The 25,915-nt window shown below is 54.6% G+C and overlaps 2 protein-coding genes across 2 annotated transcripts in view; one reads left to right on the top strand and one right to left on the bottom strand.

Annotated features, from left to right (window-relative positions):
• Positions 1-1,080, bottom strand: part of CFAP99 (cilia and flagella associated protein 99) — a 41,535-nt gene extending 40,455 nt beyond the window's left edge. Inside the window, exon 1 of the mRNA XM_087434811.1 lies at positions 846-1,080. Coding sequence (XP_087290937.1) covers positions 846-1,007 — 162 coding nt within the window. The 5' untranslated portion in view covers positions 1,008-1,080. The remainder of the gene's footprint in view (positions 1-845) is intronic.
• A 6,199-nt stretch (positions 1,081-7,279) lies between these two features.
• Positions 7,280-25,915, top strand: part of ZFYVE28 (zinc finger FYVE-type containing 28) — a 126,861-nt gene continuing 108,225 nt past the window's right edge. Inside the window, exon 1 of the mRNA XM_014788912.2 lies at positions 7,280-7,578. Within this exon, the coding sequence (XP_014644398.1) occupies positions 7,540-7,578 (39 nt within the window). The 5' untranslated portion in view covers positions 7,280-7,539. The remainder of the gene's footprint in view (positions 7,579-25,915) is intronic.

Genomic DNA, 25,915 nt, shown 5'->3' with positions numbered 1-25,915 from the left:
CCCAAAGTCCTGAAGGTGGGACCCCTGCAATGCAAGCTCCTGCTCCCTGGGCACCTGCCCGCCATGCTGGATGGACAGGGGTCAGAGCCCCAGACAAGAGGGAGGCCTCCGAGGGCTGCTGAGGTGGCAAGGACAGACCTGAGCCCTCCCCAGGCTTGGGGACTTCAGCCCAGCAGTCTCTCTGTGTGTATTTGAAATGGGGTGGGCTGTAGGAGGGAGGAAGGGACAGGGACTACCCTGGGGCATGGGGACAAGAGCTGGTAGCTGGAGGGTGGGGCTCTTATTTCTTCCAGCGGCGGGTGGGAAGATGAGGGAGGTGGGGGGCTCCCATGGGCCTCACTGCCTGGTCCGCCCCTGCCTCTCTGTTGGAGGCCGGTCAGTGGATAAACACAAGCACAGAATGAGTTACAGCCCAGGCCATGCTGACCGCAGCACAGCCACACCCTGGGGCACAGAGACACCCCGGGTGCCAGTCGAGGCTGACTCTTGTCTGTTTTCAGCTGAGGACGGTGCAACCATGTGGACATACCCCGAGTTACGGTGCCAATGTCCTTTTCACAAGAGTAGTCTGATGCACCTTCAGGAGGCCAGGAACGCCTCCGGAGGCAGAGAGGGGGTCCCATCCCCGCGGTTCCTGTGAACACACTGCCAGCCACCATTGTGACACTGAGTGAAATTTAGGACGTCCACCCTTTGGATAGCTGGGAATTGCGCTGCAGGCCTCTCCTCGTGTAGGAGGGGAAGCAGCTGTGAGGAATGAGTGTGATGCTGTGTACTAGAAAGTACACAGCTACATGACAGGTGTCACTGACTCGGCGAGCCTCGAGCTGCCACCCTGACCCTACCTGCAGGGAGGTGGACGCAGCCTCCAGGAACTGCTCAGGACTGTCCTTCTCAGGTTTAAATTTGTCCAGTTGCTCAATCACAGTTTCAATGCATTTTCTGTAGTAGGCCATCTTCCCAGGGTGGGACCCTAAAAGCAAACCATTACAGGTCACACCCTCCATGACCTCTGGGCTCTCAGCTTGGCAGGTGGTAGATACAGCTGCAGGACCCTCACCAACAGTGACAGGAGGTCCAGCAGGGAGCCCAGGACCTCTCGAGGTGACAAATGTTCAGTGGAAGGGGGCCCTGGTTGGGGTAACCCTGGGCCTACTTCTTGGACTGTGTCCCTGCAGGCCTCTGCTGCCTGGGGGTGCAGGCTGGCTTTGGGGAGGCAACCCCCAGGCCCCCCACTCACCCAGTCCCAGCCCTCTATGTCCTGTGCCTGGAGGCTCCATAGCTGCCGCCACATACCCCACAAGCCCTACAGCTGTGCACGGGTGGGGATGACCACGGAGGGGGCCCAGGCCAGAGAGTGGAGGCACCCCATGAGCCGGCCTCTGAACATCCCTCAGCCCAGCGGGGGTTCAGTGACTGCTTACTCAGCAAGCCTTGCCCAGATGGGGCGGCAGGTCCTGCGACAGGGTGACCTAATCACAAAAGGTTGGGCAAGAAGAATCCTCGGGTCACCAGGCTCAACACCCCCATTTCAAAGGTGAGGGAACCAACACCCAGAGAGGATGCATAGCAGATAAGTAGCCAGGCCTCGTATGGGCACTAAACTTTCCAGAAACACACCAGCTTGAGGAGACCGGCTTGCCCAAGCCGGTCTCCTGCCCTCCCCCTCTCTAGGAGACCTTGGAAAAGCTGCTTGGGGTGGGGCTCAGACCCCAGGGACTTGTTCTAACATGTGACCCCAAAATTGCCCTCCTAGGGAGGTGGCCAGGCCCGCCACGGCTCCCTTCCCATCCCCTTCTCTTGTTCCAGGCTGATTGAGCAGCTCCTCTGGGCCACCACACTGCTGGCCTTCCTAGGCACCAGCCATTGACAAAGCCAGGCTGCTGGTGCCCTGGGGCAGCAGGGGCACCTCTCTTCCACTCCCCACCAAGCTGGAATGGCTCTGGATAGCAGCCCCCACACCTAGACCCTCCAGGCTGGAGACTGAGTGAAAAAACAGAAGCTACACTGACACTGAGGGTCCCCAGCAAGAGGATCAATCCCAGCCCATCCCGGTCCCCCCATCACTTTAAAGAGAATGAGGGCCAAATGCCACCAGACACTTCAGAGAGCCTCTGACACAAAACCCTGCACCAGAAACCAGCAGGGCAGCAAGTGGGAGAAAGCAGACAATGTCAAGGCAGGAAAAACCTGGAGACAAACAACTATCCCACCTCCGAGAGGTAGACACACACGGTATCCAAGAAACAAGGAACATTTGGAGGAAAATAAAGAGTTCTTGGAAATTAAAATATGACAGCAGAACTAAAGCTATAAATAGAAGAGGCGGAAGATAAAGTTGAGGAAATCTCCCAGAGAGCAGAAAAAGATGAAGTTACAGAAAGTAGGAGAAAAACACCAAGAAAATTAGAGAACCACTCCAAAAGGTCCAAATTCTAATTAACAGGGGTTCCAGAAAGAGAAGAGACAAATAATGCAAGAGATTTCCCCAGAATTGAAGGATGTGGTTTTTCTGATGGCAGGGCCCCTGAGCACCCAGAACGCTTTTCTCTCCAGGGAGGGAGGAAGCAGGTCGTGTAGGATGGGACAGGAGTGCAGAGTAGCCTCGGGCTCCCCAACAGGAACTCTGGGCCCATCTCCAACCTGGGTAGAATGGTGACATCGGCAGAGGGGGAAGGCCCTGCACCCTTCCCTGGGGAGCGAGCCAAGCGAGGGGCAGACATGGGACTGGGAAGCAGAAGAATTTCCAGGAAGGAGACAGTGTGTAGCAGGCCGAGGGCACCAGGATACAGGGGCTGAGGGTTCCCAGAGGAGCCCTGCACCTGGCATGTCCCCGAGTGGGTTTTACTGAGCACTCAGGGAAAGAGGCCTCGTGTCTGAGAGGCCTAGGGACATTTCCAGATGAGGCTCACCCAGGCTGGCTGTACCAACTGGCCATTAACCCAATCACCAGGTCTCCCAGACCTGGCCCGCCACCTTCCCCATAGCGCAGCCCTTGTCCACCCAAGAGGGTCTTCCTGACAGACTGGACAGTGTGCAGGATGGGCAGGAGGACCCACGGCTTTTGGCTGAGCCTCGGGTGGGTGGGGTGGGTGGTGGTGCCACCCTCTGAGGTGGGGAAGGTGTGGGAGGAGTGGTCTCAGGTCGGGGGGAACTCCTTCCACTCCATCCATCACTAGCAACCCCCTCCAAGTTCTTGGCTGCTGCAGGAACCCAGTGGGGCTTCCTTAGCATGTCCTACCCCTTCACAGTCTAAGATCACCGTCCCTGGGGCCCTCCTCCTCCCTCCCCTCCCACACCCCAGCTGTGTCCACTCAGGCTTCTCACTGGCTCAGAAGCCCCTTCACATGCATCTCCTGAATCTCAAATACCGTTCCTTCTCCTTTACCTGGTGAGCTCCTAGGCATCCGTCAACACCCGATTCAAATGTCACCACCTGTGAAGGCATCCTTCCTCCTCCCTTAGCTCTTCCCTTCTCCGTGCCTCCTCTGAAGTCACCCAAACTTCCATTACACCACTGTGAGCACCTGGTGTAGGCCCTGCGTTATCACCTCCGAGTCCCTGGCCCTAACCCCAGAGCCGGAACCCAGAAAGTGCAGCAGAAATGTCTGTGGAATGAATGACGGAATGTAAAAATGTACAAAAGGATTAAGTACCCTAAATGGTGCTCCTAGTATGAATCTGAAAGACATCTTTGACATCCAAAGATAGACCTACTCAAAGATCATACTTGTATTTTTTTAAGCCTTTGCTTCCACATATCCTATAGTTCAACAGAGTTCAGTTTTATTGTCTCATTTAATTGGAAAATAATAGATGCTGCAATAATATTTACTAAGCAAGTAAATGTGGAAGACAACACAACCCATGTTGAGCCGGGAGTTGGGGTGGGGGGGTCAGGATCCCCATCCCTAAGGGGGATTTTCTGCCTGTGGGGGTCCCTGAGGCCCAGACTGGGTTCTAAAGTCCTCCCACCACCCACTCTGCCTGATCCCCGATAACATCTCAGGATGAGCCATAACTGCATGAAAGAGGCACCCATGTCAACATAATCAAGGAAAATAACATTCATACATTCCAGGGCTCACAAGGAAAAGAATAAATCTACATAAAAGGTCTATTTTTACAGAAACAACGTTAAGGATAGAGGTTTTTCTTGCCTGCCCATCCCCTCATGGCTGACACATTGTGGGGCTGTCCTGAGATGTGGCTCTGGCTCTCAACACTGCCTTCCTGCATCTGCTCTGGACACGCTCTGCCTGGATGAACCAGATCTACGTCCAGGGAAAGGGCTCCCTCTTGCACCCGATGTGGGAGGGAGGAGTGGATGGTCTGCGTGTGTACAGTGGGAGCTACTCCCAGGGCAGATGGCTTCCCTGCTTTCCCCTCCTGTCCTGGGGCTGGAACATTCTGAAGAGAGGATGATCCAAGGGCCTTTGGTGAAGAGCAAGTCAAGGACGAGCAAGAGAACCATTTAAGCCTGCCCCTAATCCAGGGTGGGCCTGGATGGAACAGCCCGGAAGCAATGACTGGATGCCCCAAGTGGAAGATGCAGAGGGGGGTTGTTGAGGGCCGTGGGGTGGAGAGAGTGGGGCCCCTGCAGAGCCCAGCTGGGCTGGAACCATCCTTCCCTGCAACTCCAGCTCACTTTCCGGCCTGAGGGCTCCTCAGGGCCAGGGCTCTGCACCCCTACACCTGGCACAGAGCAGCCTGCCGTGAGGGAGGACACCAGGAAAAGAGACACTTTTATCCTGCATTCCCCCTGAAATTAGCTATAAACTTCACAAAAACAAGCACATCTTTGGGTGGGAAATAGGTATTACATGCATCTAATTCTGACGCATGCTTTCAGCATCTCAGCTTTATTTTAATGATGTAAAACCATATATGTGGGAAGTGGGATTTAATTCCCAAGCTTATTGATTTTTTTTATATTGATTTTAACTCCACTAATCAGGACTTGACTGTCTCATACTTAAGGAAACCTTGAAGGTGGGCTGGACCAAAGCTTCTCCTTTCTCAGCAAATCCTTTAGAGACAGAAGGGAGATCACAGGAGGTGATCCAGATTCCATCAGACACAAACCAGCTCACACTCTCAATCACCAGAGAGGCTTCATTAACATGGATCCCAAATGTGTGTTAACTGAAAAACATTCTTTTCCTGGCTTTTAATTCTGATTAAAGATAGCTTCCCAAGGATTTCTGCCAAGTCATGCTCTGATGGCGTGTGCTTAAAGTACACACCCACGTGGCAGGTTTGCTGGTTGCTCTTCAATCTCCACTCTCCCTTTGCTCCTGAGTATCAGAACCCTTGTTTTTAGTTGGGCCTATTGCTGCCCAACTGAAAGATGACATTTCCCAGCCTCCCTGGCAGCTGGGTATGCCAAGAAGTGACAGGGGTGAGACTTTTGGAAGGTCTCCCTGAAAGGGAGGAGCATGCCCTTCTTTTCTCCGTCCTGCTGCCTGGACTCAGGAGGTGATGGCAGAAACTTAGACTGTCATCCTGGACCGTGAGGAAATATGTTAAAAACAGCAGAAGGGCAAGCTAGAAGAGCCCAGGTCGCTCAGGACTTTTTGGGGCTGTCAAACCCCCCAGTGTTGCCTCCCCAGGGACCTCCTTTACGGAAACATGGATAATCTTGTTTGGGCCACTATGATGTTGGGATTTTTTTCAGGACTTCTGGGGCTCAAGTGTTAGGAGATTGAGGAGCAGAGGAGGCACCAGCCGAGGAGACTGAGAAGGAGCAGCCACGGGAGGAGAGGAGGAGAGTGTGATCTATTCCAGCCAAGTGAGGATGGTGTGTCCAGGAGGGGAACACTCAGCTGGGCCACCTGCTGCTGACAGGTCACAGAAGAGATGGAGCTGAGCCCCAATCACTGGATTTAGCAACATCAGGGTCAAGGATGACTTTGATGAAGAGCCTCGGAGGAGCAGTTGGGTGAAAATCTGATTGGAGTGGGCTCAAGAGAGAAGAGATGGAAAGGAATTGGAGACAAGAGGCAACTCAGGAGGGGTTTCGCTCTTTAGGGGAGCAGTGACTGGGTGGCAGCTAGAGGGGAGCGGGGAAGATCAATCAAGTACTCAAAAGCGAACATGGACGTCCACCATCACACAGGGAACTCGCAGACGCCCCCGTGCCCAGACTAACACAGACTTTAAGGGAATAGAGGGGTCAAGGGCGTCTAGCACCATCTGAGTACCTGGCCCCTGAGCCAGTGATAACAGGAGCTGCAGAGAATAAATTAAGGGAGGCGTTACTTCCCTTGCCTGTGTCCTAAATCTACACATTTCAGAACACTCGGAGCATTGGTGCTGGGTGGGGGCGGGGGAGAGCGCAGACCTGCCCTTGCTCCGGATCCCCCTCCTACGGCCAGAGCACCGCATCCTCTTTGTGCCTCAGTTTCTTCAGCTGTCAATAGGAATTTAAAGTTTTCAGCTCTCTGCTTGGCACATAATAAGCTCTTAGATTTGGTGATTGTTTTTATGGATCCAAGTTAGGGCACCGTCGGGGGGAACTAGTGAATACGGGAGAGTATCTTTTTAAAAAGCTCCGTTTATTGTGGCGATAAAAAAAAAAAATCACCGTTAACTTTAATCAAGGAGCTGGGAAGAAGACTAAAAAGGTGGTTAGCGAAAGCTAGAAGACGGGAAGCACGGAAGATGAGAGCTGGCCGGCAGACCCCGGGAGGTGCCAGTGCCGAGGGAAGGCGCCTCGCCCTCCTCCCTGTCGGGCCCCATCTGCTTCTCTTCCCCGTACCTGTCAGCGGGCTCCGCGGGCGCTCCCGAACCGTCCTTCTCGCCTCCGCCCGCCCCACAGAGGCTGCCAGGACCAGCGGGAAGGGGGTCTCGGGAATCACAGAGGGTCCCCCGCTTCACTCCGGCTCCGCCAGGACCTCAGCAACCATCCAGGCAGGGCGCGCGGGCAGGGGGCGCCGTTTGGGCGTCGTCACCTAGCAACCGGCTACGCGCTCCGGCGCCATCGGCGGGAAGACTACAACCCCCAGAATGCACAGCGCCCGCGGCGCGGCCAAGGACGCCGCGCCCACGGCCCCGCCTCCCCGCTATGCCCGCCGGGACTTGTAGTTCCCCGGCCCCGCCAGGCGCGCCGGATCGCCCTCGGGCGGGGCGGGGCGCGGCGCGGCGGCGGGATTGGGCAGCCTCCGCGGCTCGCGGCGGGCCGGGGGCTCGCGGCGCCTCGGCGCATGTGCGGCGCGGGCGGCAGTGGCGGCGGAGGCGCCGACTGTCAGTGAGCGGCGAGGGGCCGGCGCCTCCGTGCACACGTCGGTCTGACTGTCTGTCTGTCCGTCCGTCTGTCCGCCTGTCCGCCTGCTGCGCTCGGCTGGTCCTCACGGCGCGCTGCTCGCGGAGCCTCTCCGGGCCGCGCACCTGCCCGGCGCCCACCCGGCGCCCCGGCTCCGCTCGCGCCGGCCGCCTGCGCGGGGCCCCGGCCGCCCTGCCCCCGCGTCCACCCCCGCCGCAGCCGGGCCCGGGCGCAGCGCTGCGGAGGCGAGGGCCGCGGGGGCCGGGCGGGCGGCGATGATGAACAGGTTCCGAAAGTGGCTGTACAAACCCAAGGTGAGCTGCCCGGCTCGCCCTGCCGAGGCGGACCCCTTTCCCTGCCGTGACCCTCTCCCTCGTGCCGCCGGCACCCTCTCTCCGCTCCGCGGCTCGCACAGACCTTCGCCCCCGCTGCGGGTCCCACCGCCCTTTCCGAAGCCTGCTCCGGGACCGACCCTCCCGCTCTTACCCTCGGGCCCGGTGCACTGCCCCCCGCCTGCGGCCAGGACGGGCCCCTCTCCCTCCTCATCCCGGTCCTGCGTGGTGCCCTGCTCACACCCCGTGGTCATAGACCCACAGCCCCAAACAGACCCCCTACTACTTGTCCTGGGAAAGATCTTTCCATCCCTGCTGCCTACAGGGGGGATGACTCCCTCATTCCCCTTCTGGCCCCCCACCCCCCATTATCCTGGGCCCGGAATGTACCTCCCAACCTCCCTCCGCACTCCGGAACAGACTCTCTCCCCACTTCCCCAGGTGCTGGAGGAGACCCCCATTTCCCTCTCCCCGGGTCGCGGACAGACCCCTCCTTCCCTGTGTCCAGAGCAGATCCCCATCCCACGGTCCTGGCCCTGCCTTTCCGAACCAGGACGGATCTGCACCTCGGCCCAGTTCGCGTCCCCATCCTTGTCCCGTGCCCACCCGCGTGCTCTCGAATCCAGGACAGGTACCCAGCCCGGCCGGTGGGCGGAGCGCGCCCGGGACCCGCAGCCTCAGCGGGGCCGGAGGTGCGGACCCCCGGCGCGGCGCCCCTCCTAGGCCGCGGGGTCGGGGTCCGGGCGGCGCGCCTCGCGCCTCGGCGGCTGCGCCAGTCGCACTGCGGGCGCTGCGTCTCGGCCGCCCGCCCCGGGCTCGTGTCCGCTGCGGCCGGAGCGGGGTCGGGCGCGCTCGGCGCGGGTCGGGGTGCGGCGGTGCGCGGAGCCGGGCGCAGGGTCCTGGACGCACCCTTGGCGTCCGGGGCCGCACGCTGGGGGCCGGCGCAGCGGGAGGTCCCAGGCGCTGGGGTCTTGGTTCGCAGCTTGCAACTCGGGTGGGATCGCCGAGGCGACCAAGGGCGCGAGCGGGGCCAGCCGCCGCGTCTGGGCGCCTCGGACATCCGAAGCCGCAATGTCGTTGACCAACCCAAGGAATCCACCCCTCCCCCGAGGCTGACTACTTTTCTGGATCCGGCCTTCCAGCTTCCCTCCCCCACCGTGGGTGGTCTCTCAGGGTAGGGGGTTCCTTAAATCCGTGCCCTCCTGATGCGCCCCTTCCGGGAGGCGGCAGGTCCGTTTGGAAGACGGGCACCTGAGGTCCTGGGAAGATGTCAGGGGCTGGAAGGGCTCGTGCTTCGTGGCCTTTGCGGTCGGAGAGTTCTCCGAGTGTTGGGTTGAGGGCTTAGGATACCTGGGGCCTTGGCCTCGCCCAGAGGGAACTCGGGTTCTTGCCTGCCTGGTGCAGCCGCGCTCCTGCTCCCGACCTCCCGGTCGTGTAGGAGATACTTGGTGGTGGCTCGGTGCGACCCTGGTGCTTCCTGGCGCTGCATGTAGTTTGGGGCCTCCCTGCCCTTGGCCGCTTTCTGCCCAGCCCCCTCCTGGCTGTGGCCCCCCAAGGCCATTCTCAGTCCTGCCTGCCTGCCTCTCTGTGTAGGTTGCCAGGGAAGGCGGCAGCCTCTGCATGGGATGTCTGTACAAAGAGTGGCTTTTTGTTTGTGTGACGTGTGTCACCAGTTAGGAAAAACCAAGTCCACTTGTGAAAAGGTCATTTTGGGGGTGAGTAGCAGCATTATTGTTTCAATGACAAATGGTGAGCACGGGCAGGAAATGTATCCTAGGTCAGGTAACATTTGGGTGTCTCCAAACACACTTTTGTCAGGGGTCCTGGGGCTCCAGGATGCCTTTTTCCAGACGTGGCTGTGGAAGAGGCCTTGTTTCAGGATCGCCTTCCTGTATCATATTGCGGAAGGGAAGGGAAAGTAATTGTGGACTGGTTCATCAATAGCTGCTTAACTTCAGTGGCCCTGCCTGTTTCAGTCTAGGGAAGAGCCTTTAAAAGTGGAAAATGATACTGCTCTTGAAGTTATGCCCTGGAATTGAGAATCATGTCCCCAGTTTCCCTCTTCAGCAGGCAGCCGCCCTTCCAAGGCAAGCTGCGGGGCTGACCAGGGCAAGGTGGAGGGCTGGTGAATGAACCAATCCTAGTGCTCCAGCCCAGAGCTGTGTGCTTTAGGAGAAGGGAGGGAATAAGGTTTCATCTGGTCCTCTCCTTTTCCTCACTGTCCTCTGTCATCGTGTTGTCTATTTGTCTCTGATCCCTGGACTCGAGACGAATCTGCATCTGAGATCTTTGCGTCTGGCTGTGGTGTTCGCTTGCAGCAGTGCCCTGAGGTCTGAGCTTGGGCAGTCCCTTGTTTGAGATCTGTCTTTGGAGTTAAATGTCTCAATTGTTTGAAGGGCTGGGGTATGTTAGGTTACCCCAATAGCTTTTCATTTTTCAAACCAAAGCTCCGTTTTTGCCTCGGATTATGAATTGAATTTTATGCTTCCCCTTCCTATCTAATTTAACACATTTTGGCACAAGTGAGCACACATCAGTCCTGGGAAGATTCCCAGCCTGGGAGAATTGCAGTGTTAAGTGTTGGTTGTGGGAGGATGTGTCTCTGGAGATGGTTGCCTGCAGAGAGGATTTCTGTTCACTTTTGTATTTAGATAGATATACAATTCAAACTGCATTCTTGATTTAATCCCAGCTTTGGTTTAAAACTGAACACTGAGCTTCTTGTTCATTACAATGCAGTGGAAAATATTCTGAAGCCAAAAATATTCATTGTTCTTGCAGCTCTAAAAAGCATTTGGAAATGCTTTACTATATTCTTATATGACACTTAAAAGTTTTGATATCTGAATCATTAATAACTACCTAAATTGAGTAAAAAAATACCCAATGTATAATACAATAGTTTAACATTAAAATGACATATGCAAATACTGCTATTTCCATTTATTTTCTTTAAGGCATTCTTTTAAATACTGCTGTGATTTTTCTTCATGTAAAGTGTGGAGGATTTCTAAGTATTATCTGGACTGTGACACTGTAGGGGAAAGACAGCGTATCAGCCTGTCCTCCTTTGTGATGTTGGTGAGATACTTTTTTTGCTTTTGTTTAGGGAAAGCCTTTCCAAGAAAGAGTTAACTTTAAAAAGGTGAAACGTTTTGGAATAGTTGTTGTCTTCATTTGAAACAAAAATATCAATACTTGTGTTTCTTGCTAGGTTATAACTTTCTTGTTGATCCCTGGTGACTGTGCTAAGGGGTGAAATCCTGGCATGGGGGAGGGGACTCTGGGCAGGACCAGGCCAGCATTTCTTGGCATCATCAAAGAACGTATAGTGATGGTATGGGATAAATTCATGTTTTCCATCTTTGAGGAAGAATTGATCAGTGGGTGGGTGATGCTGTCCAGATGGATGAGGATTACCAGATGGGTGGGTGATTACCATACTCAGCCATGCACCCTGTGACGAGCTCTCTTGTCTGCATCCCAAACCACTTCTGGGGTTAAGTTTCCTTGTCTTCCCTCTTGGTGGGGGACATTCTTTGTAAATACAATGCTTTACTGAGTGATATTTATCTGGAAACTTTCTGTCAATATTCTGGGTTCAGATAAGAGACGAATGGCCTTCTCAAAGAGAAGCGTGAGGAACTTGCAGGGCATGCATGCTTCTTGGAAGAGGAACCCTTCAAGCTTTGTAGAGTCTGCTAGGGTGCACACCCCTGTGGGGTGTTTTGTGGAACCCTGACAATACTAAACACAGGACTTCCTGCTGTGGCTGTTGAGTTAACCCAGCCTCAGTTGGCTGGGGGTCTAGAGCCCTGCCCAGGGTCTCTCCTGGTTTCCAGGGTCCCAACACCCGACTGGTGGCCAGCCCTCTGTACCTTGACCACCTGGCAGAGGGGGGCCACACCCTGGAAGTGCAGTGGCAGATGGGAGCCCCTCAGGGGTTAAACCAGGCCCCAGGGCTGGGGGAAAGGCCTGGGTTTGTGTCTGCAGGGCCCCAATGTGCATAGACAGTGTACAGCCCAGTTGTCCCCTCAGGTCCCTGACGGTGGCTAAGGGTGAGGGGTACTAACACAGATGACAAAGACCTGGAGAAATACAACCAGGGCATCAGCAAACCCCGAGGCTCAGAGCACTGCAGGAGGGCTCGCAGTAGGAGAGTAAGATGGGTGGTCACCCCACACCTGGGTCCTGCGGCCCCCGGGGTCTGTAAGAGGCGGGGGCAGCACCAGCACATGCCTCGATTTCCCCACTCTGCTCACCTGGGAAATGAGCTGCTATCCTTATGGTACTTTGCCGGAACCCCGTGCCGGGCATGGGCACTGTTCTAGGGGATCGGGCTTTTAGTGTTAACTTCTAGCCAGGCTGCTAACTGATTTGTTTTCGGCAAATAAACTCTGAGTGCCCAGAGTCACTCAGTGGCTGAGCCACTCTTGGAGCAGCACATTTCTCTCTGAGGTGAGCTACTGGAAAGCCAGCGTTCCGGAAAGCCTGGCCACACAGGCTGTGCCAGGACCGAGCTCCCTCTCCTGTGGGTGCCTTGCACTGAGCAGGCTCGGGAAGTCCTGGGAAGGATGCTCGGCAGTGCTGAGTCAGAGCAGGCTTGGCTCACCCAGCACACCCATCTGTGTCATCCCTGAATTCAGAAGGCACTGGGTCTCCTCCCTCCCTGCTGCCGGATCTGGCTGCCCCTCCCAGAGAGACTTCCTTCACATGTATCAGCATTGTCAGGCCCTGGGCAAAGGGGAGGCCCGAGAAGGGTGTTGTCTCTGAAGATGGCTTGCAGAACCTAGCCCCGTTCTGGTAGGGGGTGACTCAGCGGGTGGCTCGCATCTCATTTCCTAGGCTTTGCTGTATTTCTGTTTGTGGCTGGGGGAGAGTGTGGGACCTCACAGCCTAGCCCAGTGCCATCGGCATTTGCAGGGCAAGGGAGAGGCTGAGCTGCAAACAGACGGAGAGCATCCATTTCTGTGCCAATTCTGATGTCATCACTTAGGGGCCTGCGCTTTACAGTCAGAGCAGTGTATTTGTGGGAAATGCACGCTATGTTTTCTGTTAAATGGGCGAGTCGTAGGCAGAGAGTCTTAAGCTTCGCCTAATTGATATCTGGTATAGGCGTCCAGCAGGCGGTGGCGTGGCAGGGAGGGAGCCAGGGCCCCATCGTACTGCCCCTGACTCTGAACGGGATGCCTGTTAGGTAATTTCATTCAACCTTAAAAAGAGACGAGTAATTTCAGGATGCTTTTGTGCCTCTCCTAAAGCTTCCAGGAATTCCCAGAACACCAGATACGGTTGTTTTAAATGTGTGAAAACGCACATCTAAGAGCCCATAAATGAGTTAGTTTTCGATGTCATTGTGGTTTCATCTTGTTTGAGTTGGCAGCATCTGGAGCCACAGCTCTTAAGTGGTGTGCTGTGCGCCCGTGCAAAGGTGAGTAATGGTGAGCTGATTCCAGTTCAGAGAAAAGTGAATACCTATGATGCTGTGGGTTTGCAGTGTTTTTCCCGGGTGTTGTTGTCCTGAGCCTTTGCTGCCTCCGTGGCCTGTGTGTCTGACAAGCACTGAAGCTGCAGACGAGGCGGCAGGGACTCCCGCACTGGGGCCTGGGTGGGAATTCTCGCGACTCCCCCAGCCCCGTGCCTCAGTTTCCCTATCTGTTAGGTGGGGTTGATGGAACCTGCTGTGTGGAATTTGAAGAGACTGTCTCTGTCAAAGGCTCATACTATTGGCTCAACGAATGACCACCGTCCATATCAGTGGAACTCGCAGGTGGGGTAAGAGGATGTGGACTTAATACAGAACCATATGTGGAGTATTTTATGGAGTCCCAGGGACCATCGCGGCTTCCGGTTACTTCTACCAGGTCATTTTGAGAGTGAAAGTGTCTCAGTAGGTGCATCCTGCCCACCCCCCATTCTTTTTGGTGGTGTCCTGCGAATGGACCCTGACTCAGGGAACCTCAGGCATCCTGTTGGGGGCAGAGATGCTGCCGTGTGCTCGCCCATTGCCTGGGCACCTGCCTCCCGAGTGAGTCCGGGGCTGAGTTTCAGCCAGTGTGAGCTGCAGTGGGGTCCTCCACGTCAGGCCCAGCCCCCAGACCTCTCAAGCCATCCTCCTGCGGCCTGTGGCCTGCCTCCCTTGTTCCCTGGCTGGAGACTCAGGATCCAGTAGAGCACTCCAGGGCCATGGGGTGGTGAAGGTGCGAGGAGTAGGGGGCTGGGCATAAATGACAGCTTGGGGGGATAGACCTCTATTGGTTAAGGCGCTGAGGTTTTGGGGGTGCTTGTTAACGTTTAGGTTATCCTTATGTACCTCATTTACAAGTGAAGTCTCGGAGACGGCGTGTTAACTTACTGGAGCCTTCACAGCCAGGTAGAGGCAGAGCTGGGATTTGAACTCCTGTTTGTCCGACCCCGGAGCTGGAACCTGTGAGCACCACCATCCTGAGCTGTGTATATCCCTCAGGAAGGAACTGTAGCTGTCATCAGTTTTTACGTAAGTCCCATTTGGTGAAACAATACTTTTGTACTTTTCACTTGGCTTGCAAAGAAACTTAGATATTGATGGACAATTCAAGTGTTTGAAAGAGGAAGACAAAAGTGAATGGTGTTTTTCTTTTTTCTTTTTTTTTTTTTACTGATCTGAATAGATTAAGCACAAGTAGAATAGAACATTTCATATTATGGTAATTTATGTAGAGTAGTTGGTTAAGATGAATGGAATGTTTTTTTTGCTTCTTACAGTAAGTATTTTGAAGCTCTTCCATTTCTCATTGTTTTCGTGCTGGGTGGAGGCAGGGGAATGTTGGGGACACTTCAAGTGGGGGTCTCTTCATGGCTGAGGGAGTCCTTCGAGCTCTGCATGGGGGGCTCTGTAAGTCTCTGACATGGCGGGGTTTGTCCCAACTGATCTCCCCCCATCCCCGCCAACCATTGTACACTGAATTCTTGGGGAAAATGGGTTAGCACACTCACTGTGGGGATGTGTCTTTAGGGCAGTAATTTTTTTCGTTGGACTTTCAGTTTTTGAGAATGTTTCCAGTTGTTTTTAGGGATATTGTAATTATAAAAAAATCTAAAAGCAGAATCAACTACTTAAATGTCAGATACATTTAAGAATTGTACACCCATGTTCATAGCAACATTATTTATAATAGCCGAGAGGTGGAAACAGCCCAAATGTCCATCAACAGTGAGTGAATGAATAAAATGTGGTATATCCACCCAGTGGGATATTACTCAGCCATGAAAAGGAATGAAATGCATGCTACAACATGGATGAGCCTTGAAAACATTATAGTAAGTATAAAGAAACCAGATACAAAAGGACAAAAACTGTATGATGCCATTTATAGGAAATGTCCAGAATAGGCAAATCCATAGAGACAGAAAGTGGATTAGTGGTTGCCAGGGGCTGGGGGCAGGGATGAGGAGTGGGTACTAAAAGGGATGGGGTTTCCTTTAGGGGCAATGAAAAGTTTTAAAACTAGAGAAAGATGGTGGTTGGACGACATTGTGAATGTACTAAATGCCACTGAATTGCACACTTTAAAATGGTTAATTGTATTTTATGTGAATTTCACCTCAATAAAAAAGGAATTTTAGGGCTGGCCCCGTGGCTTAGCGGTTAAGTGCGCACGCTCCGCTGCTGGCGGTCCGGGTTCGGATCCTGGGTGCGCACAGACGCACCGCTTCTCCGGCCGTGCTGAGGCCGCGTCCCACATACAGCAACTGGAAGGATGTGCAACTATGACATACAACTATCTACTGGGGCTTTGGGGAGAAAAAGGGAAAACAAGGAGGAAGATTGGCAATAGATGTTAGCTCAGAGCCGGTCTTCAAAAAAAAAAAAAAGAATTGTAGCAGTTTTTGAGAATTGTAGCAGTTTTTGAGATAATCAAGGGAAAAGATGTTTTGCAGCCAGTGAAAAGATGCTCAGGACCACATCGAGGGGCTGGGTGTTCTGAGGCCCAGCTCAGAAGCTGCACAGCATGTCTTCCACGGCATCCACAGGACCAGCCCCTGTTCATGGGGAGGGGCTGTCAATTCCACTTCTCAGTGGTGTATGGAGTGGGGGAGATGCTGCTCCTGGGAGGGCTCACCGAGGTGGGCCAGCGTGTGTGTAGGGGGGTGAAGGGTTGGCGGGTACTGTGGGGCCGAGGCTGCGTCAGGCTTCAAGCTCCAGCCAGGGCGGCTTAGAGGGGTCCCCACATAAAGCTGTGCCCTCGGTGGCAGGGGCTAGGAAAACCCTACACCGCACTTCACCCCCATTGGTGCTAAGAGTCACGTGGGTGCCTGGCAGAAAAAACTGAACTGTCCCTGAGGGGCCCTCCTGCCACACCTGTGAGGTGGAGTTCACGGTAAAAACTTACAAAACTCACGAGAAAGTGGTTTCCCCTAAGCAAGAATCAGCAGACAACATGGGCTATTGGAACCAATGACAGAAAGACTAAGGGTGCAAGTTTGGAACAATCCAAGAGATGGGGAATGGAGACCATGTGGCCACACCAAACCCCTTTGAAACGAGCCAGTGGAACTCCCAGAAATGAAAAAGATAGTTGTTGAATTTAAAAACCAGAAACTAAGACCCGCCCCAGAAACGTCTCTGAGAGGCTCCGAGACATGGAGGATGGGATGAGAAGGTTCAAGGTGCTTCTGATGGGACTTCCAGGGTGAGAGTCCAGAGAAGGGGGAGGCCGTTTTCAGCTCAGGGCTGAGAAGTTTCCTGAGCTGATGTGTGTTCAGGTTCAGGAAGCCCCAGGCCCAGCGGGATCAGTGGTGGTAAATACAGCCGGACATATCAGAGTGAACTGCAGAACACCAGCATCTTGGGGACCTCGCGGGAACGACAGTGGACGGGCTGCAGGGCCGTGGAGGGAGCTCCTTTATGGCCAGAGGGAGCTGACTCAAGTAGACTGTGGGGCTTAGCCAGGCCACCATCCACAGAGGAGAGTGAAATGAAGGACGGCTTTAATGAAGATGAAAAGGTGACCGCTCCCAATCCTTGCTGAAGAAGTCCTGGAAGATGTACTCCAAAAGCAAAATCACAGTCAGGAGGAAGGAGTGGGAGGCAGGAAGAGTGGTGGGAAGATGTCGGTGAGTGTGTGGGCCAATCCAAGTAGCAGCTACTGCTGGTGTAGGGAGAAATAGGGACTCTGGCAAGAGGAGCCTCAAAAGCAAGGAGCCCGGAAATACTGGGCAGTGACGCCTGGAAGGGGGTGGCTCTGAGGTCTCTGACGGTTCGGGATGAGGCTTGAGGTGTTGGCTGACTTCAGACCACGAATTAAGTGTGTGAGGCCACCCAGGGCCAACATGAGAGAAAGAGTTACAGGGTACATACCTTCCAGACCAGGAGAGGGAAAAAGAGTCAAGATGGTAAAGCCGATCCAATCAAAGCAGCAAAGGAGAGACAGCGAAGCAAAGGCGCGGTAAATAAAAAGCAAAAACAGAGCTGTAGAAGTAGTCGCAAGTATCTTGGTAGTCTCAGGAAATGCAGATGGAGCGAGCCCACCTGGTCACAGGCATTGCTGCTCGGATTGTGTGTCCAAGTCACAGCAGACGCGCTGTGGACGAGAGATGCCCATTAAACAACTTTGTGGAATGGTGGGAAGGAAAGGCACAGAAAAAGATAGTGAGGCAATCAGCAAAAGCGGGAAGGGGGGGTCTCTCGGCGTGAGTCAGGGGCTCTGAGGCGAGGCTGCACCTGGTTTTCCCACGGCGGAGGGGCCTGTTGGAGGAACCCAGAAGCAGGCTCCCAGGGGAGGTGTGCCTTCTGGTTTGCTGGGGAGGCCTTTTGGGAGAGGAGGAGAGGGGAGGGAAATTGGGCAAAGGGGGAGGCTGGGCAACAGAGGCCTCAGCCGACCGGAGGCCTTGGGAGCGGGGATGGCCCTTCAGGGTGGCCTCGAGCTAGGCCAGGCGCCAGGCCTTTCCACGGCTCTGGACGGGCCATGGATGGGGCTGCCTATGGAGGGACCCTTCCTTAGCCTAGGTAGTCCTGGGTGGCTGGGGGACGGTCTGCCAGCAACACTCTCAGCCACTGGGGGACGAGCCCCTTAGTCCTGGATGTGCATCTGGGCAAGTGTCGTGGCGTCCCCTCTCGTCTCCCCCATTACCTCTTTCTGGTGTTGACCCCTCTGCCTCCCCGTCTGATGGAGAGCTTCTCGAAGGGCCATGCTGGTCTGACATCTGGCGGTGCTTAGTAAGTATTTGTTGGACTGACTGTCTAGCATTGTGTAATCGGAATGCATTTTGGGGTCATTTTCTTCCCCGTGTTTGAGGTCATGCAGAGGAAGTCTCCGTGTGTTAGAGGAGGAGGTGGTCTCATGTGGTCCTGGTGGCTGCTGCACTGGACAGGACCCTTGAATGTGGAGGATGTCTTAGACCTAGGACATTCCAGCCCATTGGGTGTCTGTTATGTTCTTCTGTGGTCTTGAGAATTTTAGGCTTTTGTCTCAGCTTTGAGATGAAGGCGTGATGAACAGCCACGCATCCTGGGATGGATGGCATTCCGGCAGCCTCGTCCTGGCAGGACTCCCTCCTAACCCTGCATGTGAGCCCTGAGGAGCCTGCCATGCTGTTAGGAGAAGCCTGCCTGCCCAGGGCCCAGCAGTGGCTCAGGCTTGTGTGGGCCAGGAGTGGAAACAAGCCCAGGACTTAGGCTCAGGGACCTGAGTCCAGCTCTGGGTCTCCTCTCCAGGCCTCGGTCTCCCCCACCTGTGAGGTAGTGACAGACACGCTCTCTGTGGGATCATTGTTGACCAGACTCCATGTTTTGCTGAATGCAGAGGCCTTCAGAAGACCCAAGGGCTGCCTTCCTGCCCCCGCAGCTGGGCACCAGCCCCCAGCAGTGGGCGGCTTCGCTCCGCAGCTGTTCTCCTAGTTGGGCCTGCCATGGCTCCAATGAGCTGGGAACCCTGGGATCTGGCCATGTGGGACGGAGCCCCAGAGAGGCTGGCAGCAAGGGGTGCAGGGACGCCACTCCAATGCTGTGGCCGCTGGCCTCACACACCCCTTTGCACTGCTGGCCAAGCACACTTGTGGACACCAGACGGAGCACTCGCTGTGGGTCGTTTTCTCAGCAATAAACACTCCTAGACTAGGAACCAGGACTCTCTGGCCCCAATTGCCCCATTTGGCTATAGGGACAGGCCAGGCTGAGGCTCTGGCAGTGTCTGGGGGGCCTCTCCCAGCACTGTGAGGTGCAGGCCCAGCCATGGTGCCTGGGAGGGCACGGGCTGTCGGGGAAGCTGCAGGGAGACCCAGCCTGCTGGATAGACCCGCACCAGGGTCTAGTGAGCTGCCCCAGTGAGGGCCGACAAGAAAACATGTGGGCCCCCAGGGGGGCATTCGTCAGGCTGAGAGGGGCTGGCAAAGGGTCAGGCTGTGAACAGTGTCTGAGAATGCCCGACTCACGGCTGGCTCTTCAGACAGGAAAGACTCGGAAGGGAGGGGTGTGCAGAAGTGGAAAGGCAGTGAAATGGCCGAGGCCTCTGGGGGCAGTGCTTCCCTGGTGCTGGCTGCTCCCCTGGCACACCCTGAGAGCCCTGCGTCACGGCTGGACCCGAGATCTCTGGCAGCCCTGTCTAGTGGGCGTTTTGAAACTGCTCCTAGGGAATCAGGAGGGCCAAGTCGAGGGAAAATGACGTGAATGAGCGATGCTGTTCTGGCCCCGGATGTCATACCTTGGGCACCATCTGGTTTCCCCTCCTTACCACTCCAAGTTCTAGCAGGTCCCAGAGACAATGGGCACCGGGGCTACTCTCCTGCCTGCCGGCCTCTTTCCTCTCACCAAGATCACAAAGTCAGGGCCTGACCTGCCTGCCCAAGGTTACAATCTAGTCCTGGCAGAGGCTGGCCGGTGCAGACTGTGCCTTGCTGCCCCTCAGTGCACCTGTCCATAGACCAGTCGACATGGTCGATGTGCAACCTCCGACAGATGTTTGAACTCTGAGGACGTCTGGTTGGTCTACTCAAACTTGGTCTGATTGTTGTGCTCCGCATCATTCTAAAATAGTCAAGGGCTGTTGGGTAGGAAGCCCTGCCTCACCATGGGGACAAAACCAAAAAGGCAAGTGGCAGTGTCACATGAGACGTCGCTTGCAGCACGTCATGGTAGAGGGCGGGAGGGGAGGGGAGGACACGTGGCTTCCCCCCCAGGACCCAGACCCAGAGCAGGTGGACCCATGCCCACAGCCCAGGCCCTGCTGTCTGGGGCTCACCCCGGAGCTTTCCTAAGGATGTGCTTTTGGGCACAAATCCGGCTTGTAGATGAGGCCCATTATAGTGGTTTTTGTGGTTGTTGTTGTTATATGTATTTTTTGTTTTTTTAAAAAATTAGGTGATATTCATGTAACATACAGTTAACCATTTCAAAGTGACCAGTTCAGTGGCATTAGTGTATTCACAATGTTGTGCAACCACCAGCTCTCCCTAGTTACAAAACTTTTGTACCACCCCTGTATCCATTATGTAATCACTCCCTGTCCCCCCCTCGGCCCCTGGTAACTTCTAATCTGCTTTCTGTCCCTGTGGATTGCCTGTTCTGGATATTTCATATAAAAGAAACCATACAATATGGGGCCTTTGTGTCTGGCTTCTTTCACTTTTGGGTTTCCTCCACGTTGTAGCATGTGTTAGAATTTCCTTTTTAAGGGTGAATAATATTCCATTGTATGGATAGGCCACCTTTCGTTTGTCCTTCATCCATCTATGGACATTTGGGCTGTTTCCATCTTTGGCTGTTGTGAATAAGGCTGCTGTGAACGTGTGTACACGTTTGTATGTGGACATGTTTTCATTTTCTGGGTAGATACCCAGAGTGGAGTTGCTGGGTCACGTGGTAACTCTATGTCTCACTTTTTGAGGAACCTCTAGACTGTTTTCCCCATTGTGGTTCTTGAGAAATGGAGGGTGGGTCTTGGAGGAGGGCGGGCAGGGCCTGCATGAGCCATGAGGTGCCCAGATAGGGGACCTGTGCTTGGCTTGCATGCCATGGCCTTTGGGGCACCCCAGACTAGGTGAACAGGCTGTTCTGAAGGGACCCCCACTTCTCTGTGCTCATAAACCAAGACAAGCTCCTTGAAAACACAGGCCTGGGGAGGTCTTCCAAGATGGACTATGCTGCCCCACCCCGGCTCATCCGGAGCTGTGCTCTGTGAATCCTCCAAGGACCAATAAATATAGGGTGTGCTGATGTTCCTCTGCTTGATTGTATCTCTCATACCCCACTCTTGGGGCAGTGGCAAGGTCCCCTGGATGGGAGTGTTGACATCCTTTGCCCGTCTTCGATCCCTCCTGAACCCCTCTTAGGAGTGGGGCTCAGGGCAGCTGAGGTGGCCGCACAGGCTTGGGCCTTAGGGCAGCAGGGCTGTTGAGCGGCCGCATGGAGAGGACATGCTTTGTCCAGTGTCCGTGAGGAGTCAGAGAGGTACGAGATGTACTTTGACTTTCCTCAAACACGGCTGAAACGACGTGCAAGCTGCAACGAGCCAGCCATGTGGGAGACCCTCTTGTAGGATCTTGTTTCTGAGGGTGCGTGAAGACCCCAGCTGACTGCAATATCGGGGTCTGAGCCAGGTGGAGGGGCCTTGGTGGGTGCAGGCCTGGCCATCGGCTCCGTGACCTGAGCAGCTGTCCTAATTTTTAACATGAGAGGCTGATTGAAAGTAAAGTGAGCTTAAATTACGGAAATGGTATATTATTAGATATTGGTAAATAGAGATGGAAATTCACCATAAACTTCTCTCTGTACGACCACTACGATTTTTAATATTTCTTTCTAATCCTTTTCATTGACACTTGTGTAAATAGTATTGTTTTCACAATTGTTTAACACATGTCCCCCTGCTGTCATCTCTTTTCCTGTATTGCTTCCTAGCTGTCTTCCCGAGGGCCACTCTCTAACAGTCTTTGTATAATTCCAGTGATAAAATAGTGTCACCAGAGCAGTGTTTTCCTCGAGAACAGTCCTGGCCTGAGAATTTCACCTGCTAGTTTTGCCATTATTGGTTGATCTGCTGCACTAAGGGCTGTTGACCCATTGGGGTTTTGGGGATTGTAGCCAAGCAGAGGCTGTAGGAGAGAGCCCTGGAAGCAGCCCCCTCTCCCCCTGTTCCTGGAAAGTGGGGGCAGGAGCGGGGGCAGGCCCAGCTGTGAGGGGTGCCAGATGTGGGGGGCAGAGCCAGGCAGAGGAAAGGCGCTGGCCCTGCAGGCCCCAGACTTACATCCCAAATCCAAGCCCCAAAGCAGCTGTTGACCTTGGAGCCTCACTGAGGATGCAGAGTGGGTGGGGAGTGGGGGCGAGGTAGGGGGACCACACCCACCCTGTGGAGCTGTCCCAGGCTGTAGTGAGCTCACAGGTGTGGGCAGTGGCTCTGCCCGGTGCCCTGTGGCTGGTAGTCCTGCTGTCCTCCGCTGAGGAGGCTTGCTGTTCGTGTGGTGGGAACTGACGCCCGCCAGCCTCCCACTGTCACAGGCACTAGTGTCACCGGTCACATGTGCAAGCTGAGCAAGTCCCTTCTCCTGGTACCGTTTTCCCTGCAGTGGCCCAGCCATCTCGAAGCATTCATATGTCTCTTGAGAGAACAGAACGACGGGAGGCCACAGTGGGCTGGCTGTCACCTGCACGGATCAGGCTTCAGGCGGCTTTGTCTGAAAGGTCTGTCTCATCAGGCGGGGTGAAAGGAGGGTGCAGCCGGGTCTTGGGCCAGGACCCACCTTGGGGCTCATGTAGGCTTTGGAGCTGGTTTATGAAGAGGTCCTGATGGAACCTGGGACTCGGATCCGACCTTAGAGGTTTACAGGACGGACCACGGTGGGCAGGGGCCGTGAGGGGTGGGAGGGGATGAGGTGGGCAGGAGGCAGGACATCAGCTGAGGATCGCAAAGGGGCACTCCCTTTGTGTCCGATTTTTTGGCCACTCGGGACAGAAGGCAGCCCCAGAGAACAGACAGTGTTATCCTTTGATAATTCCCCTATGTGAGACCTCTCTTCCTTGGCCCCGAATCACGGAGCCACTCATGAGGAATGCGGAGCGTGGTGGTGTCACCGTTGGTGGAGTTTGGTGAAGACCACCCCTGTGGTTTAGAAGGACTGGGCTTGAGGCTCAGGCATTCAGTGGTCCTGAAAGCAAGATTCCACTCCACCAAGCTTGGGGAACACGAGTGCCACCCAGACGTTTTAGGATCTGCGTAACCAGTGTTACAGGTTGGATTGTATCCCCCCAAAAGATAGTTCAAGTCCTAACCTCCTTACCTATGAATATGACCTTATTTGGAGAGAGGTTCTTTACAGATGATCTAGTAAAAATGTAGTCATTGGGGTGGGCCCTGATCCAATATGACTGTGTCCTCGTGAAAAGCGGAAATTTGGGCACAGACACATGCACACAGGGAGAATGCCACGTGAAGATGAAGGCAGAGATGGGGTGATGCTTCCACAAGCCAAGGGATGCCCAAGATACCAGCAAACCCCAGCAGCTAGGAGAGAGGCCTGGAGCAGATTCTCCTTGGAGCCCCCAACTGTGAGAGAGTCAGCGTCTGTGGGCTTTGGTGTGGCAGCCGACCAGATGACAGGGATCCCTGGTGGCTGCAGCAGTCGTGTGATCGCTATGACCCAGTAACCGAGCGGTGCCTGGCCTGCTTCCCCAGGTGACTTTCCGTTTCTGTCTGTGCTCTACTGTGCTGCCATTGGCCACGTTCTCAGGGCACATGTGACGGCAGCCACTTCGGTCCTTCGTGGGTGGGCAGGGCATCTGTCAATCACAATAAACAGCTTTGATACGTCCTGTGGACTCACTCGCTCCAGCAAAGCCTGGGGAGGCCGTGACCTCAGGGACACTCCGTCTTGGGGTGGTTTGGGACACCGCGTTGCTGTGGAATCGCTGCTTCTCAAACGCCTGTATTTTAACAGCCAAGCTGATAATGCGTAAAGAGGTTAGTTGTGTGTGTGTGTGTCATCACATAGTTAACTTCGCAGAAGTCATTCGAGGTCATTTGATATTTCCAAACCTTCTGCACTGGACCAAAAACATATAAAGTACTTAACCATAAGGCCTTTCATAGAGAGGAATTAAGTGCAATCAAGTTAAAAAAAATGTGTGTTCACCCTAACCTGTGGTTCTCCGAGGCCTTTTGAAGGTTCTTGACGTCACTGGAACTCTGGAACCTTGGAGGGTCAGGACTGTGTGGCCACCTAGTGGAGCCAACAAGCTCCACGTGGCTTGCATGGAGTGGCCAAAAACCCCCAAAGGCTCTGGCGACCTCCCTGGGAAGGACCCCATGTCCAGACGAGTGGCACTGAAGTGGAGAGCGGCAGGGTGCCCCAGCCCTGTGTGCTGCGGTGGGAGCGCCCTGACTAGCGCACTTTTGAGCATTTTGCTTGGGATCTTTTCTGGGGAGGACGTACATGATGGTACATCTTAGTGAGCTGTGGCCTGGCCTGCTTCCTTCTACCCATCAAAGCTGAGGAAGCTTTTTTTTTTTTTTTTTTTTTAAAGATTTTATTTATTCAGTGTTTTCCCCCCAAAGCCCCAGTAGACAGTTGTATGTCATAGATTCACATCCTTCTAGTTGCTGTACGTGGGACCCGGCCTCGCGTTGGACGGAGAAGTGGTGCCTCGGGGCGCTCCCGGGATCCGAACCCGGGTCGCCAGCATCAGAGCGCGCGCACTTAACCGCTAAGCCACAGAGCCGGCCCAAAGCTGAGGAAGCTTTGATGCGAGTGACGGAGAACCCAGCTCTGCGTGGCCAAGTGACTGTAGTCCACCAGCTGGTGTGGCCTGCGTCCAGCTGGGTTTGGGTCCAGACAAGGGCTGGGCCCCGCTCTGAGCTCTGTTCCGGGTAAGGGGCCTCAGCTGTTTCTTCCCTAGTGTGGGTACCCAGGGAAAAGATGCAGTGGGACTCCTGGTGTCAGGACCCTACGTGTCAGCTCCCCCACACAGACGTGCACTTGGGATCCAAGTCTCACTGTGGAGAGAGACAGAGGGAGGGAGGGAGCGTTTCCTCGTGAACGTTCCCTGTAAGTCATCTGGTGTGACAAAAAAAGCAGTGAGCCCCTCCTGACCTTCTCAAAATGAGCACAGAGTTAAAGTAATAGTTTATTCATTCAACAAACATTAATTGGGTACATACTGTGTGCCAGGCCTTCTGCTTGGGACTTGGCAGAGAACAAGACAGCAGAGGCCCCAGCCTCATGTGGGATTTTCTCATGGAGGATGAGCCGGGTACACGGAGCGAGTAGCCACAGTAGCAGTTTCAGAGGACAGCAAGGTCAGGGGTGTGGTGGGGGCGATGGAGGGACCCGAGCGCTGCACAGACTCCCCCCTGTGGGCCTCTGGGTCCTGGCTTGCCCTCCTGAGAGCTTCATCTCCCAGGAGGTCAGAAATCACCGAGAGCGTCCCCCAGGCGTGTTCTCTCCCTCCCCGGGCCTACAGGACATACAAAACAAGGCGGTCAGCCTGGGAGATCCAGCTTCCTGAGGCTGCCCCTTGGAGGCACAGGGCTGAGGGGCTGCATGGAAGAAAACGGGTCAGCGTGTAGAGCTCAGCATGTCTGAGACACCGTGACCCTGTGCAGATGTCCTGCAGGTGTGATATGCCAGGGTCACTCTTCAGGGAACACTGACCCTGGGAAGCGGCCTCTCTGGACTAGATGCTGACCATCAGGGGTCTTGGGGGCTGAGGTTGATGAGGGAGGGACCAAGGGCCGGGAACAGCAGACACGAGCTGGCAGTGGTCTCCTCAGTCCTGCAGGGACGGAAGAGGGGCAATGACTGAGGACCCTGCCGGGCAGAGCTGGCGCCTGCTTGCAGAACTCTGGGTTTTTAAAAACTTCCTTTTTTTTAAACACCTTTATTGGGGCATAATGTACTTAATACCACTAAACTGTACACTTAAAAATGGTTAGGATGATAAGTTTTATATTGTGTGTATTTTACCAAAATGAAAACAATTGTTTTTAAAGGACATCAGGAGGGATCCTTGGGTGGTGGAGCAGCCCGGCGTCCTGACTGTGGTGGTGCCTGGTGAACCCAGCATAAGGTGGCCGGGCACTAGTCACACACGAGTAAGGTACTGCGGAGACCAGAGTGAGGCTGGTGGGTTGTATCCATGTCAGTGTCCTGGTTCCGACATCGTTCTTTGGTTTTGCAAGATGTTACCATTGAGGGAACCAGCGTGAAGGGTGCAAGGGTCCCTCTGTGCTATTTCTTACGACTGCATGTGAATCTACACTTACCTAAAAGTAAAAAATTTAATAAAAAAGAGAACCTTTGAACAGCTTCATTGAGGCATAATTGACATATAGTAAATGACACATATTTA

The sequence above is a fragment of the Ceratotherium simum genome, chromosome 8 (genome assembly GCF_057802395.1).
Source record: "Ceratotherium simum simum isolate JZ-2026a chromosome 8, ASM5780239v1, whole genome shotgun sequence".
Taxonomy (NCBI): Eukaryota; Metazoa; Chordata; class Mammalia; order Perissodactyla; family Rhinocerotidae; genus Ceratotherium; species Ceratotherium simum.
Note: the sequence above shows the minus strand (reverse complement) of the source record. Positions and strands in the feature narration are given on the sequence as shown.